The sequence below is a fragment of the Canis lupus genome, chromosome 28 (genome assembly GCF_003254725.2).
Source record: "Canis lupus dingo isolate Sandy chromosome 28, ASM325472v2, whole genome shotgun sequence".
Classification (NCBI taxonomy): Eukaryota; Metazoa; Chordata; class Mammalia; order Carnivora; family Canidae; genus Canis; species Canis lupus.
In genome coordinates, this window is record NC_064270.1 from 23987882 (window position 1) to 24005016 (window position 17135).

Sequence of the window (17135 nt, forward strand, 5' to 3'; positions counted from 1 at the left end):
GGCTGCAAAGGGAAGGGGGGGGGGGGCTTCTGTAAGTGCACTCATAACCCCCACTACCACCACCAGGACAATGGCACATGTTCATACATAGCCAAGACTCCCATGTGCCCAATTCTGGAGTCAGATGCACTCGAGTTCAGATCCAGTTGCTGCCACTCACTAGCTGTGTGACCTTGGATAAGGTTACCTACTCCAGTTTCCCCATGTTTAAGTGGAGCTAGGAATAGTACCTATCGTGGGGAGCAGTTGTAAGATGATGTAACCTCTGCACAGCACTTCCCATAGGGCCTGGCACAGAGCTCCTTCTCTCTGTCCTCAGAGGGTGAATGGACAAGGCACTTTTGAAATGAGCAGCACACCTGCCCAAGTGGGGCAGACCGTCGGAGCCGGTAAGGCATGTGGGGTAGGATTTGGCTGCTACACAGCAAAGGTGCTGCACCACAAGAGCAGTTCCTAAGGTATAGTCAAGTTTGGGGTTGTTTCAGGGAGTTTTTTCAGACATAATTCACATACCCCACAATTCGCCCTTTTAAAATACGTGATTCAGTGGCTTTTTGTACATTACAGATATGTGCAACCATCAGCGCAATTTTATCACCTTGTAAGGAAGCCCCTTCACATTTAGCCAGCACTCCCCAGTGTCACTGTTCCCCAGCCCTTAGCAACCACTAACCTCTTTTCTCTAAGGACTATTCTGGACATTTCATAGAAATGGAATCATATCTTCAATGATACTTTGGGACTGGCTTCTTTCACTCAGCATGTTTTCAAGCTCCAGCCATGCTGTAGCCTGTGTCAGTAGGTCATTCTTTTTAATGGCGGAATAACATTTTGTTTATCCGGTCATCAGATGATGGGCATTGGAGTTTTTTCCACTTTGGGACTATTCTGAATAATGCTGCTACGAACGTTCATGTACGAGTTTTTGTGCGCACATATGTTTTCATTTCTCTAGGGTACAGACCTAGGAGCAGAATGCTGAGTCAAAGGGTAATTCCAGTTTTAACTTTTTGAGGACCTGCCAAACTATTTTCCAAAGCAGCTGTACTATTTTATATTCCCACAACAGCATAAGAAGGTTTGATTTCTCCTTATCCTCACCAACACTTATTATTATCTGACTTTTTTATTCTAGCTGTACTCATGAGTATGAAGTGGTATCTCATTGTGGTTTGGATTTGCATTTCCCTGATGACTATTGATCTTGCCATGTGTTTATTGGTTATTTGCATATTTTCTTTAGAAAAATGTCTACTCACATTCTTTCCCCATTTTGAAATTGCTTTTCAAAATCAATCAGTGAGTGGTAAGAGTTCTTCGTAAGGCTAGATAGAAGTCGCTTATCAACTATATGATTTATAAATATTTTCTCCCATTCTCTTTTTACTTTCCTGATAGTGTCCTTTGAAGCACAAAAGTATTTCATTTTGATGAAGTATAGTCTATTTCTTTTTGGTTTTGGTATCCTATCCAAGAATCTATTGCTAAATCCAAGGTCACAAAGATTTACTTCTGTGTTTTCTTCTAAGAGTTTTATAGTTTTGGCTTTGCATGTAGGTCTTTGATTCACTTTTGAATTGTTTGTATATGGTGTGAGGTAAGGGTCCTACTTTCTTTTTTTGCATATGGATGTCCAGTTATACAACTGTGTTTGTGAAGGAAGAAAAAGAACTGTGGGACGATGTGGTCATCCACTAAGACACGCCTCAACCCAGTCTACCTTGGAAGTCCACTGGCCAATCAGAGCAGGATGGGCAGAGTCAACTTTCACAACAGGAGAGCCACTTCATCTCAGAAGTTCTAGGCTGCAAACCATAGAATATATCTCTATAGCTCATAAAGTGAGCCTATTAATTGGATATAAAAATAACCAATGAGGTAGTGATTTAATCACCTTAACTCATACTTATTATCTCTTACCATCTCCAGGCCTTTGAGGCAGAAGTAGGGTGTTACAGAAAGAGAACTGACCTTTCTGACCTTTCTGTCAAAAGACTAAGAGCTGATTCTTGGCTACATTTGTGACCTTAGACAAGTCACTTAACCTCTCTGAGCCTTAGTTTTCTCATGTCTAAAGTGGAATAATGATATAAAGCTTCCAATATTATTGGGTTTTTTTTTTAAGATTTTATTTATTTATTCATGAGAGACAGAGAAAGAGGCAGAGACACAGGCAGAGAGAGAAGCAGGGTCCACGCAGGGAGCCCAATGTGGGACTCAGTCCCGGGTCTCCAGGATCAGGCCCTGGGCCAAAGGTGGCACTAAACCACTGAGGCACCTGGGCTGCCCAGCTTCCAATATTATTGAATGAGTTAAAGAAAACAGTTATGTATGGAAAAGCCCACAGTACCTGGTATCTAGTTTCTGCACAAAGGATGTTTGCTCACTGTCATCATATTCTTCTCTTTTTCACCATCGATCAAGCTAAAAGCTAACTATGTGTTTCCTACTTCAGATCATCAAGGCCAGAACCTTAGAACCCCATACAGTAGCAAATTCCAGAGGCACAAACTCACCCAACAAACTATCCAGTGCCAGCCCCATTCCTCTACCCACAGCATTAACCACTGAAAGAGAATGATGCTGGGGCACCAGGGTGGCTCAATCGATTGAGCGTCTAACTCTTGGTTTCGGCTCAGGCCATGATCTTGGGGTCCTGGGATTGAGCCCTGGATTGGGGTCCATGCTCAGCATGGAGTCTGCTTGTCCCTCTCCTTCCCCTTCTGCTCCTCCTCCCACTCATGTGCACGCTCTCTCTCAAATAAACAAATAAAATATTTATAAAAAAAGAAACAAAAAGAAAAGAATGATGCGTAGACACACCTCAACTTGGCAGAAGATATGCTTGGAAGGTGCCCAGGGCTCAACCTATCTCACTGTTGCAAGTAATGCCCCCAGTGCCTGGCAAGAGACAGTCACTTAGAAAGAAAACTTGCAGCTGTAAGATCTAGTGGCAGCCCATCTGGCATAGCCTGCATATTGTAAAGAAAGGACCAAGAGGGATCTTCAGAGTGTGAATTGAGATTTTTTCCCCCCTGGGCTTGAAATTCCTTCCAGCAGTGTCTTGCCCATGGGTTAAGGCATAGTGTCATTACCAGAATCTACTATCTTACCTGGGGCAAGCAGCAGAAAGCTAGTGGACATGAAGACACTGGGAGCAGTCGGAAGAGCTATGCAGACATGACAAGGCATGAAAACCCATGAGTGGCCTTTGGCATGAATCCTAGGATGTTAGAGCTGATAAGAAATCTTAGATATCTTCTGTCCAACTCCCTCACTTGGGAAAAGAAAACAACTAAATCTCAGAGACAAGGAATGACTTGGCTGAGGCAAGGCCATGAGTAGCAACAGAGCTAGGGACCTGGTGCACATGCCCTTGGGCCCTAAGGCCATGGAACCTGGCGTTGAAATATTTCGATGTGGAGCGTATCAGAGAGGGCATCACAAAAAGAGGCTGGGTGTTCAGGTCTGGAGCTGAGGGCACGGGAGCATAGCTCAGGAGCTATTTTCCTGGGGAGAGGGAAGCAGAAATAGGTTGAAGCAGAGGCACATGGGCTAGGAGACACTCCCCTGCATCTCTGTTTGGCAACGGGTTATTCTCATACTTATATTCTCTCTCAGTCAAAACTGGAGAATGTAAGAAAAAGATGGTGAGAATCTATGACCCAGGCCTGCCTCTGCCACTGACCATGCAAGGGCTCCCCAGAACCACCACTTCCCCTTCTGAACCTTGGGCTTCTCGTGAAGAATGAGGTAGGAGTAAAGCAGGTGTGCTTTGGAGGCCTGTGGTTCTACCCACTTTCCAAGCTCAAGGCCAGATTGTGTGGAGGGTACTCCACTCATCTGAGGATGAACAACTTTTTGTGAGCATATTTAGAAATAAGTTTGGGATGATGACTTCAAGTTCCACCACTTTTTTTTTTAATGCATCTATTCAGGTGATACATTTGACCTGATTAATAGAAAGTACATGAGCCTAATGGACGATATTAGGAGATAATTGCAATGGATGAAAGTCTCTTGAGTCAATTAACTCTTATTACCTGGAAACCATTTATAAGAGGCAATAAATTATTGGGACAACACAATTAGCAGTCCCACAATAAAACGGGTTTCATGTGTGCGCATGTCGCCCCCCCCCCCATCTCCTGAGGACCTGTCAAGTTAAAGGGTACGTGTTTGAGGGGGCTGCTGTGCCCTTTTGTGTTCACAGGAGTGTGTTAACATGCAGTAGGGCTGACATATCCCAGGCTAGACCGAAGCAATGAAATAAGCTTTCCACGCCTGGGAACAATGATGCCTGTGTCACAGCCAGTCAATGGCTGCTTCAGTGCCTTGTAGCTAATAGACTTTCACCAAACGTTGGCCAATCTGCTGAGTGATATTTGAGGTTGGACGTTGTGATTCTGTTTAAAGACCATTTCTAACACTCTCACCCTTGAATTTAAAAACTAAAATCGCTCAGCATTTAAAAAGACTTTTTTTTTTTTTTTTCTGTCAAGCTACGGGTTCTGTAATAGCATAGACAGAATTGGGAAAAGGAAAGTTTTCTGTAAGGATTCTAGAAGGTACTACTGCGGTAGCAAATAAGCTCCAAGGGCCCCATTGATCGCTTACATTTGCTTTCAATCTATGGAAGAAGATCGTCTCGTAACTAGGCTGGCCCAAGCTCAGTTCAAAGTGTCTTAAAGCAGCAGAATCCTGGATCCTTGCCACTGAATCTTCACACCATTTGCTTATGAAGTAAGGAGAACTGCTCTAGAACTCTTTTACGATGATCTGAAATAACCTGGCATTTACTTCCGTGACCTCTTAGTGTTTGTATCACCTAAAGCATTTTTCCCTCCACTGTTGCGTTACAAGCCAGATTCAAATTCCTGACAGCAGGGGGAAAAACAAAAAAGGAAGAAAAAAAAAAAAAAAACCAAACCCCAGAGCACAACAATGTTAATGATCAACATGTTATTTTTATTGTGTTGACTGTTTCAGCTACAAGCTTAAAGAATTATCAAGGCTGACTGCGTTTGTCCAAGTGAGCCGGAAACGATAGGCTGACCAGAACTAGTGCAAAGAAAGCAAATTTACAAGCCGAGGAGATGAAAATATGATAAAGACGGAAACAACTTGCCATAGAATACAGGTCTCTCTTTTGTGTGCTCATCCAAATTTGTGGGAGTTTTTTATATTACCAGATAATTTCGTGATAGTCTATCTGTGACTTCTTCAATGATGATAAATGTGCAATCTGATCTTTTAGAAGAATAAACAGTTCCTTGTTAATTAATTTATACAGCTGTCAGTGCAGCTTTCTCTCTTTGCACTCTAAGAGTTTCCCTGCCATAGATTTTCTTGCCGTTCCTGGCAAACCTCCAGTGAGAGCCTGGGATTTATTAGGCTGACTTGGTGCAAAGTCTATTGATTGTGGCCCCGAGGGTAATAACTAAATAGAGCCGGAGCAACAAGTCAATAACACCATTGTTGCTGCAGCCTGCATTCACTCGAGGAGTGAGATTGTTTTACAGCAGCCGAGGGTAATCATGGGCAGATCGGCGTGTTCAACACGCGCTGCATGCACCGTGTTAGTGCTGAGGACCGTTTGAAAGATTTCAGCGGGATCGCTGGAGAATCGGGGTGGGGTCCTGGGATTATGAACCCTGTGAACTCCTTCATTACAGCTTAAAGGTTTCAACTTGAGTTTTTAACATCTGCTGCAACCTCGGGGAGCTCAGAGGCAGGGCTGGTGCAAAGGAGCGCCTACGCGGGTCCTGGGCTAGCACGGGAGGGCCTGTTCTGCGTGTGTCCCGGAAACAGGGTGCTTAGGAGGGGACAGGTTCTCTCACGGCTGCTGTCTGTCGCGCATCCGTCCATCCGGCCGGCCGTTTGGGTGGGGTGATATGGCCTCTCACACCCCACCATACGCTCAACATTCACCATCTAGGCAGGAGCTACTGTCACCTCCGCAGAAGTCACATAATTGTCACTTTCTTGCTTCCAAATCTCGAGTTGCACTTGATTTAATTTTTTTTTAAAGATTTTATTTATTTATTCATGAGAGACACTCAGAGAGAGAGGCAGAGACACAGGCAGAGGGAGAAGCAGGCTCCATGCAGGGAGCCCGACGTGGGACTCGATCCTGGGTCTCTCCAGGATCACGCCCTGGGCTGAAGGCGGCGCTAAACCGCTGAGCCACCCAGGCTGCCCCTACTTGATTTTAAAAACCATTTTCATACGGCTGACTGGGTTTTAAATTACAGAAAGCAAAATCGAAGTCCACATCAGTGCCTGTCTTTTGCCTCTGGAAGACTCCTTGCCATCCCCGTGGTAGAAAACCCATTTCTGTCCAGGGAGGACTGGAAAGTCATGGGACAGGTTCCCAGAGGTGGCCAGCACTAACGGGTCTCCCAACCTCCCAAGACCCAGCTTGTCACACGTGGCTGTGTGAACCAGTTACCCACAAATAACCACAAACCCTCGTGTGACCCAGGCTACACTGAGTACAAGTCTTGCACAGAATCTCCTATTGCCATCATATCTTATATTTTTAAACAGATTTAATTATTCTGTAGAGAACTAAAAGGGTGGTTGGGTATTTTTCCCCCGTTAACTCCTATTTTACTGAAAGAATTCTTGGCAAATCTATAGCAAAAAAGAAAACTAGGGAGGGTTTTTAAAAATTACTTGCAGTATGACTCACTGTAATGAAAGGTTCAGAGCATGGAGTAATTCCATCGGGTAGCAGTCCCTCTGAAAAAAAAAAATTTGTTTTGAAAGTTTAGTCAATACTGACACACAACCTAGGAGAAAAGGTGGGCCACTCCTTCCTCCGCTGGGAGACATAAGTAACTTTCTCATCAGACTTTTCTCGGTCTGAATGAAGAAATTCCTGTCCAATCTGCTTAGGCTCAACCCTGTGATCCAAGCAGTTTTTGACAAATCAAGATGACCTCAGAGTTGATAAGCTTTGGCACAGGAAAGAAATATGCAAGAGAAGTTCAGGAGCTTGGGGTGGGGGAAATGATAATCTAAGTTGATGTGTGGAATACTTTCAAATTTTCAAAGAAGATGTTTTTGTTTGGGTGGCTGTGGAAACCTCACGTTTGCTTTATCACCGCTTAAACAGGGGAAAGAGGGAAATCACCAAAGAACACGCACACTTGCAGTTCTTTTGCATGAGACTAACCCAGCATCTCATCTCAAGGTTTCCGTGAGTGGAGGCCAGATATTTTCACTGCCATTCACTCCTCTAAGTGTCAGCGGTAGTCAGAATCATCTCAGGCGGAATATACCAGGGGATAAACAGAGGAGAATGATAGCTTTGCGTATTTGCTAGATGCCAAGAAGTCAAAGGGAGTCATGTGTGAGTTCATAAAACAGCGGCTGCAGGGATTTATGTTTTAAGGGGAGGCGGATTTTGACACAGCAACAGGCATGGCAGGGGCATTACAGTCGTGAAATGACCGGTGCTTTTGCTAACGGCCACCCAGGAAAACAAGTCTATGGTAAATGCATCTCCTTAAGAGATTGTCCCCTTCTCGCCCCATCAGGCAGCTTATTCCAAACTCATATACATTCAAGGCCAATAGTGTAGGGGCTCGACTTATTTTTAGCCGGTTCAGATCATCTGGACATGAATTTAGAGAATATTCCTTAGTCTGTTAGCACATGCTCAAATACTTAAAAAAAAAAAATGACCATCTAGGAAAAAATTTTCTGTGACAATCAAGTCGGCCTCAGCAACTACAGCCAGCATTCATCTTTCATCACTTTGTGATTTCATTTCCTGCATGTTATGGTCTGGAATCATCTGAAAATAGATATCTGAAGGATAACTCCCATAAACAGGTGAGATTGGAGAAGATATCTATATTTTCAATATTACTGTTGTAGAGGAGCTGTCATACTCTATGTAGCCACATCCTCATTTATAATGTGCTATTTCCACCTAAAAGCTCCCCTGTTCTTTGGATTTCTCATGGACTTGTTTTCTGTTACAAGCTATTTATTACTTATCCATCTCTGAATTGCCAGTGGTAATTGTTTAATTCTAAGCTTATTTGTATGCCTGGAATTCCATTAATTGAGGGTTGAGGTAACACCATGCTTTTGGTGGAGAGGAAATTGAGTGATTTAGCTCATAGTTTGTTCAAATGCATGCACATTATTTCAGAATAAAACTTTCAAACCTTTGAAAATAAAATACAAAAGTAAGTCCATATTTCTCCTTTGCCTTCTTTCAAAAGGCATTTCCAGTTATGTTTTCTGTAATACCCAACATTTCCCAAGTGTTTCTGTGTACCAGGTACTAGATTAAAAGCTCAATATGTATAATCTCACTCGATTTCTCACATTAACTTTACAAAGCATATATCATTGTTCCCATTTTACAGATTAGGAAACCAAATGTCAGTAAAATTAGTAACTTCCTCAGAGCCGCTTTGCAAATAGAAAACCAAATCCTTATGATGATGATCCACGAGGCCAGCACGATATGATCTCTGCCTCCCCCTGGGCTCTCACCTCCTTCCATCCTTCTCCTCCCTGGACACACTGCCTTCTCTTGGTCCCATCAGATGCCACTCCAGATAAAGGACCTTTGCACATGCTGTGCCCCTGCCTGGAGTCGTTTTCCCATGTACACCCTCTTCCTCCCCTTCTTATTAACCCAGTGCATTATAAAGTTCTCAAGTCAGCATCATTGCTGCCTTAGGGAAGCCCTCTCCGGGCCCCTAGATGAGCTCCATCCCATGGCAGCCATAAGAGTGCAGGCAGCCAGCTTCCAAGAATGCGCTCGCTTGAGGAGTTCGCACTTGCAGGTACCCAGCTCATCATCAGAACTGAGGCAGCCTCTTTCTAGGCAGCCCCCCAGCCACGGACTGAGCACAGTGGAGGCCCCAGGTCCAAGGTATTTAGGCCCACCGTGGACTTCCTCTAATGGAATGGAGTCGGCTTTACCCCCAGAGCTCTTCTGGGTTGGTGGAAATGGTCACATCTGCATGTGATGTGATGTTCTCCTTTGCTATCATTGGTGTCAGATCTGCATGATGGAGCCTCTCCCCCCATCTCCCAGTCTTGCTTCCTTCCCCACCTATCTTCCACAGGTGTTACCATTCGATAAACTTTTTTCACTCCTAACTCCATTTCAGCATCTGCTTTCCTAGAAATCCCAAGTGACGTGAGCCTCTCAGAAGTTTGAGTCTTCTCCTTTTGTAGCACTGCCCAGTTTTGTGCTACTTACAGTTTGACACAATATACTGGGTGAGTGTGGCTGCTTTGGTATAAAGTCTGTAAGCTCCATGAAGGCAGGCACCTGTTTGATTTTGCTCATCACTGCATCTCCAGACCCAGGGCTTGCCTTTCGCCCCAGAGTAGACAGACATGTGCACTGCACGTGAGCCACATCACTTCCAGTCGCCCCGCTCCCGGGCCTTCCCATCCCTGTGTGGCCAGGGCCACTTCACCAGCTGTAGGCAGTTGAGCGCTGAGTCTGCCAAAGCCCCCTGAGGGTGGGACAGTGAGCCTAGCGCGGACTTGGAGAGCCCCCGGAAAAGGAGGTTGCACTGAGGCCTGGATCAGGCTGGCCCCTGTGTGAAGGCCCTTTGGCTTTTTTTCCTGAGTGGAAGTGCATGCCCTTTCTCCTTGAGGAGAAGATAGGACTTTAGCATTTCCAAAACCTTCTGAGTGAAAACATCTGTATCCGATTTTTCCCGTCACAGCGTATTAGTGAAGTCCTGCTAAAGAGCAGCTTGCAGCGGACAAGGCTCTCATCAGAAGGTGTCACTGCCATCAGCTGGAATTATGGTGGGGCTGTGAAAGCTGGCGCCCTTGCCAGATGCCAGTCTGGGTAATTACATTTGGTCTACCTAAATTCCCTCTGGACTTCTCATCGGACACAGTATTCTTCATCTCTGCCCTGAACTGCTAGGGAGTGTTTGCTAAGAGCCTTTCAGCTGCTGCCATAGTTCATTCCAAAAATGAATGCATTCCTGAAGGACCACTTGTCAGGGGTGTTGTCGTGGCTCAGGAGAGGGACTGGCCTGGCTCGATGGCCCTGAAGGCCCCTTGCCCTTCCAATTCTGACTCTGTGATTCTGTGATTGTCACCTTCAAAATATGGTGTTCATGGAGCTGCTAAGAGCCTTGTAAATGAAAAACCTGCCAGATCAAAGGGTTGAACTTGGTAGGAAAGATCCATAAGTAGACATGCATCCCCCCCCAAAAAAAAATGTGGGCACAAATCTGAACATCCTTAGAACCCACAAACAGTCATGATTATATTTTCTCTCTCGAGTGGATTTTGAAGCCACAGTTAAGTGAAGACAAAAACACAAATACATCGAATGAAAGGCGTGTAATCTTTGGGATAATTCTGATGTAATTAACACAGCAGAGCTGTATTAAGGCCCATGTGCAATGAGTAGGATTTTCCAACATTGATTAAGCTGGACTCGAGGAGAACTGAGTCTTTGTCTAAAAGCTGCCAAATGAAAACAACTTTGGGATATTTAAATTCAGGTTGGAAATTGGTTTGAGTAAGGGATATTTAAACCACAGCTGTTCAAGGACTAAAAACATATGAGTATATGTGCACGCACACACGCTCGTGCGCGCACACACACACACACACACTGCCTCCTCTAAAAACAAGTTAGCCAAAGGTGTACATTCCTTCTAAGTTCTCATGATCCACAGATGTAAATGTTCACGGTGTTCAGATGAATTATGGACCCTAATGAGATTTCAATACTGAGCAAACAATAAAAATTTATGCATCGCATAGTTGCCGTGGCCTTTGGCTCCATGGCTAGTGTTCCACCCTTTCAACAGCTTCAGTAATATAATATCCAGCTGGCTTTGGAGGTAAGGAAAATTCGAAGGGTGAATTGAAATTGTGAGAAATTATTTGATGGATTACTTTGTCAGAGTAATGCATGGCCTTGGCATAATTACCGTGGCCACCCTAACCCTTGCGGCAGGTGGTGACAAAGGCCTGCAGGGGCTGGGGTGCCGGGCCGGCCCGCACGTGCGCCCCGCTCCCCCGGGCCCTGGTGTCCGGGGAGTCTTGGTTCTCCTGAGCAAATGCCAAACAAGCACATTCCTGTCCCAGGCCGGTGAGCGAGCCGGACCGCCGAAGGGCTGCACTTTTCCCGAGACCTGTCATCTGGGTCCGAGTGAAAGGAGCCAAACAAAAGGCAGACCAACCTTGAAATAAAATGGGGCAAAGTCGGGGAAAGAGATAAATGATATCTTTTAAGGCGATATGTTCAAATGCAATGGCAGACGTGGGCATGCAAATCCTTTTTCTCCTCTCTCTCTCTTTTTTATCAGTCCAGACCTTGAACTTAATGGTTGTCCGCCTTGTACTTTATAATGTTCAAATCTTACCGTGTGATTAATAGTGTGTACGTGTCAGAGACCACATCTGTAGCAAATCTGCCGGTGTATTTCTTGCACTAGTTTTACTTTGGAACCATAAAGTAATTACTATTTTGTGAATGAGAATAAACCTATTATGCACTAACGTAGCTACACCCAGCATCCGGCTCTTGGCTCTTGGGGAAAAGAAGTTGCCTATAGGATAGGGCAGCTCAAATTTCAGTGTTCTGAAGTGCTTTTCAGCATGGCCTTGCAGCAGGGAGACCCCGCCCCCGCCCATTTCTTGGTTTCATTATGATAACAGAAGTATATTTGCAGCCTGTTGACAAACTCATTTGGCGTAAACAGAGGCGTCTTAATTGTAAGTTCTAATGTTTTAATGCTAAATCGGGCGAGAAGTCAACGTTTCAGCTTGGCACAGCGAACCACATGTTCTCTGAAAATAGCCTTTGACACTTTTTAAAGCAAGTCAGTGGTGTACTTAGGCTGTTCACAAAAGACTTCATTCTTGTCTACAAATGGCAAACCTCCCCTTCCCAAGAGCGCCCAACTCAAGTGAGGTTGCAGAAAAATAGACGCTTCCTGTTCTAAGGCGTTTCTCCAACTCTTCGTCTCCTCCAAAAGGCAAGATTTTGGAGTTTATAGGGAAAGCATGCCTGAGAAAGGTTATCTTGATTTTCATTTAACACACCCTCCCACTGACTTTTTTAAAGGTTCGTTGTAAGTATTTCTGCATAGCTGAAAACATAGATTCCACCCTGGAGAGATCTCAGGGCTGTTCATGTTACACTCTGAAGCCATGTGTTTTCACATCATGGCAAAACCCAAGATGTAGGCAGATCCCTTGGCCCCTGTTGGCTTTGGAATTTAGTCTTTCCCTTGTTTTCCACTGTAAACTTACACAGAGAAGGACCTCTGCGGCCCTGAATGTAAGCATGGCCATTAATGTTTTCCCACACGTGCCAGTGGGATAGCTAAGTAAGACTCAGGAGTGGTGGGAGAGGTAAGGAACAGGGGCAGAGGTCCATGAGTGTGGTAGATGGGCATGAGAAACTCACTAGGGTGCCCCAAGTGCCTTCCCAGAGGCTGCCACTTTCCTGAAAGGTTTTGTCAGCACAATGACCATGGACGCACCCCCTCCCCGACAAAGGCAGCTCTGGTTTATAAGACCTTCCCTTGAATCTTTTTTTTTTTTTAATTTTTATTTATTTATGATAGTCACATAGAGAGAGAGAGAGGCAGAGACACAGGCAGAGGGAGAAGTAGGCTCCATGCACCGGGAGCCCAACGTGGGATTCGATCCCGGGTCTCCAGGATCGCGCCCTGGGCCAAAGGCAGGCGCCAAACCGCTGCACCACCCAGGGATCCCAAGACCTTCCCTTGAAACTATACAAGACAGGGGTACCTCGATGGCTGAGTCGGTTCAAGCATCCAACTCTTGATCCGACTCAGGTCACGATAACAGAGTCGTGAGATTGAGCCCTGCATTGGGCTCTGCGTTTAACAGGGAGTCTGCTTGAGATTCTCTCTCCCTCTGCTCTTCCCCACCCACCCGCACTCTCTCTCTAACATAAATTTAAAAAGAAAATCTAAAAAAGACAAAACACGCACACACACATACACAAGATAATGATTATGGAAATAATATCAACTCTTTACTTTTATAGTGGTCACTATGGCCTAATCCCTTTTTATGGCTTATCTCACTTAATCCTTACTACAACCCAATATGATAGGTATTGGTAGCATCCTGAAGCCCAAAGAGGTAAGGACTTTGTCCAGGCTTACACAGCTCAAGAGTGGCAGAAAGCCAGGATCAGACCCAGGCAGTCTGGCTGCAGGGCTCACATTCTCAACCTCATATTGTGCCATCTTCCACTCTTTAGAGGCTGCCTTCTCTTGTCTTTTAGCATAACCTGATCCACATTTTTCTGCCTTGCCACATTCTCTTCCACTTATCAATATTTCAGCAATGGGTGAAATATGTCATTATAAGTCACTAACTTTAGGTAATTTACTGTTCTCTTGAACTGCTTTGCTTAAAGTGCTAAAGTATTTGCTACCACAGTGCACTTGCACAATTTTGAGAGCTGGGATAAACAGACCACTGGGCCGGTGTGCCCCCAACCTGCGTTTTGAGGTCTGATCTAGTACCGACATCCTCAGGATTTTCCTAACCCTCTCCAATGAACTAATTCTGCATATCTTTGTAAGTGTCCATGGCCCTCAGTGGCTCTCACTTATGCCCTATCAATTATCTTTCGGTGTCCAGACTGATGGATTCTATAAATAAAGTGCCCAAATCCCTCCCCTCAGCTTCCCCATAGAACAGCAGGTCTCAAACTTTTAAGTCTCAGGACACTTTTACACTCTTAAAAATTATTGAGAGCCCCAAAAAAGTCCTTCTTTGTATGGGTTGCTTCAATATTTTTTTTTTAAGATTTTATTTATTTATTCATGAGAGACACACAGAGAGAGAGGCAGAGACACAGGCAGAGAGAGAAGCAGGCTCCGTGCAGGGAGCCCGACGTGGGACTCGATCCCGGGGCTCCAGGATCAGGCCCTGGGCTGAAGGCGGCGCTAAACCGCTGAGCCACCCGGGCTGCCCTTTTTTTTTTTTTTTAAGATTTTAATATTTTTTATATTAAAAATTCAAACAAAAATTTAAGTATTTACCAAGTCATTTTTAAATCTTGATAATCAACTGATCACATATGAACACAATTTTTTATGAAAAATAACTATTTTCTAAAACAAAATTAGGGAGAAGGGGGCATTGTTTTATGTTATTGAAAATCTCTTTAATGTCTGGCTTAATGGAGGACAGCTGGAGTCTCATAGGTGCTTCTGCATTCAATCTGCTGTGATGTGGAACCTCTAGAAAACTCCTCTGTACACTCCTGAGAGAAGGAATGCAGAGACAGCAAATAACGTCTTAGTATTACTACAAAAATGGTTTTGACTTCATGGAACCCGTGAAGAGGCCCCTGAAACACATTTTGAGAATCATGCCCTAAAATATGGCTGATATTTACAAAACCACACTGATCTGAGTAAAGGAGGCAGAAGTCCTGAGCTATGAAACAGTTTACCTTTTCGTAGCCACAGGTAACACTTGGTTCTCTGCCCCTTTTCTCCACATTTCCTATAGGCTGAGCCACACCACTCATGTTCCTCAGATGTCAGAATGCCATGTTTTGTTTTCCACTAAGCCATGAGTTTTTTTTTTTTTTTTTTTTTTTTTTTTTTATTTATGATAGTCACAGAGAGAGAGAGAGAGAGGCAGAGACACAGGCAGAGGGAGAAGCAGGCTCCATGCACCGGGAGCCCGACGTGGGATTCGATCCCGGGTCTCCAGGATCGCGCCCTGGGCCAAAGGCAGGCGCTAAACCACTGCGCCACCCAGGGATCCCTAAGCCATGAGTTTTTTGAGGACACAAACCAGGTCTGTTTAATCTCATTCGCTAGTATCAAGCACATAATGCCTGACATGTTGATAGGAGAATTTTGCTGAAATGAGTAAGATTCCATGATAAAGATATCGGTAAACAATCCAGGCAAACATGTGTTGATTTTTTTAATGAAAATTCAAATATTTCTCCTCTTTCTCAACATCATTCATCTACTCATCAGATATTTATTGCTATCTATAATGTGTCAAGCAGTAGAATAAGTAATGGGCCACAACAAAGACTAACGCAGACTTGAACCTCGCTCTTGTGCACTTCCCACTTCATAGAGGAGGCAGCCAAGGAAACAAACAATTACAGACGGGAAGAAATAAAGAGGCTGCCATTACTAAAAGGGGAGACAGGAGGGTGGGCTACTTCAGCCTGGAAGGTTGCCTTTACTACACTAGTACACCATCTGCCCTGAAACACAGATGTATGGACTTCCTGTTTAACAAGTGTATTGGGGTATCATTCATAAGCTATGAAATTTACCCATTCGGTTCAATGATTTATAGTAACTTCATAGAGTTGTGCAACCATCACCATAATCTATTTTAAAAATATTTCTATCACCTCAAAGTCCTTCATGGCTGTTTGCATTGAGTCATTTCTGCTCCTGCTCCCAGCCCCAGGCAATCACTGATCCAATTTCTAGATATTTCCTAAGAATGGAATCACACAAGACAATATCTTTTATGTCTAGCCTCTTTTGCTTAGCCTAATGTTTTTGAGGTTCATCCCTATTGTAGCGTGTATCCGTCATTTGCTACTTTTTATTGCTGAGTGTTATTCCATTGTATGCCTGTATCACATTTTGTTTATCCATTCACCAACTGGTAGACCCACTCAATTGTTTTGAGTTTGGGGCTATTATGAATATGTTGCTATGAACCTTTGCCTATAGGCATTTGTGTAGAAATACTTTTCCATTTCCCTTGGGTGATGCTTGGGAGTAGGATCAATCAGTATACAAACATATAGTATGTATTATGTTTACCTTTTTTTTAAAGATTTTATTTATTCATGAGAGATAGGCAGAGACATAGGCAGAGGGAGAAACAGGCTCCCTGCAGGGAGCCTGATTCAGAACTCGATCCCAGGGCCCTAGGATCACGACCTGAACTCAAGGCAGAAACTCAACCACTGAACCACCCAGGTGCTCCCCCTCCTTTTAATTGCCAACTGTTTTTGCAAAGTACATGTACCATTTTACGTTCTTACCTGCAGAGTGCCAGGACTCCATGTCCGCAGTAGTGTTTCCTTGATTAAAGCCATTCAATGGATGTGTTATGCTCTCTCATTTTAATTTGCATTTTTTTTTAATTTTATTTATTTATTCATGAGAGACACAGAGAGAAAGAGAGAGAGAGAATGTCAGAGACACAGGTAGAGGGAGAAGCAGGCTCCATGCAGGGAGCCCGATGTGGGACTTGATCCCAGGTCTCCAGGATCACCCCCGCCCCCTCGCTGCAGGCGGCACTAAACCGCTGCACCACCAGGGCTGCCCTAATTTGCATTTTCTTAATGACTAATGAGGTTGATCATTTTTTTCATATGCTTTTTAGCCATTGGTATATAGTCTTTGGTGAAATGTCTATTTAGCTCTTTTCTAATTGTATCAATTTTTAATGGAGTTGTTTGTCTTAGTATTGGATTTTGAGAGTTTTTATTTGTATGCTTCTGGACACAAGTTCTTTACTAGATACATGATTTGCAGATACTCTCCCTCAGCCTACAGCTTGCCTTTCTATGCCTTTCTATTTTCATAATGGTGAATTTTTAAAAAATAAAAGCTTCTAAATTTGGGGAAGTCGATTTATCAATTCTTTGTTTTATGGATCATGCTTTTAGTGTCTTACTTAAGAAAACTTTGCCTATCCCAAAGTGACAAGGATTTTCTTCTAAAAGTTTAATAGTTTTAGCTGTTACATTCAAGTCTATGTTCCATTCTGAATTTTTGTGGATAGTTTGGGAAAATGGTCAAAGTTCATTTTTTTTCAAAATATAGGCATCTACTTCTCATAGCATCTTTGGAATTGCTTTGGATCCTTTGTCAAAAACGAATTGATCGATGTAAAGGTTTAATTCTGAGATTTCTATCTTGTTCCATTCATCTATGTGTTTGTCCTGACACCAATAAATACTACACTGCCTTAATTACTATAGCTTTATGGTAAGTTTGAAATCCAGTCATGGAAGCCTCTAATTTATTATTTTTAAAATTGTTTTGGCCATTCTAGTTCTTTTCATATATATATATATATATATATATATATATATATATATATATATATATTTAGGATTCATTTTC

At 43.6% G+C, this 17135-nt stretch overlaps 1 protein-coding gene across 4 annotated transcripts in view; it reads left to right on the plus strand.

Moving 5' to 3' along the window:
- The window catches only part of VTI1A (vesicle transport through interaction with t-SNAREs 1A), a 357179-nt gene that overhangs the window by 302584 nt on the left and 37460 nt on the right, over window positions 1-17135 (plus strand). The window contains exon 9 of one of the 4 annotated variants that reach the window (XM_049103577.1): window positions 4990-5288. The exons of the other annotated variants lie outside the window; for them this stretch is intronic. Coding sequence (XP_048959534.1) covers window positions 4990-5050 — 61 coding nt within the window. The 3' untranslated portion in view covers window positions 5051-5288. Of the gene's footprint in view, window positions 1-4989; window positions 5289-17135 lie in introns of those variants that run through there. 4 annotated transcript variants of the gene reach the window in all.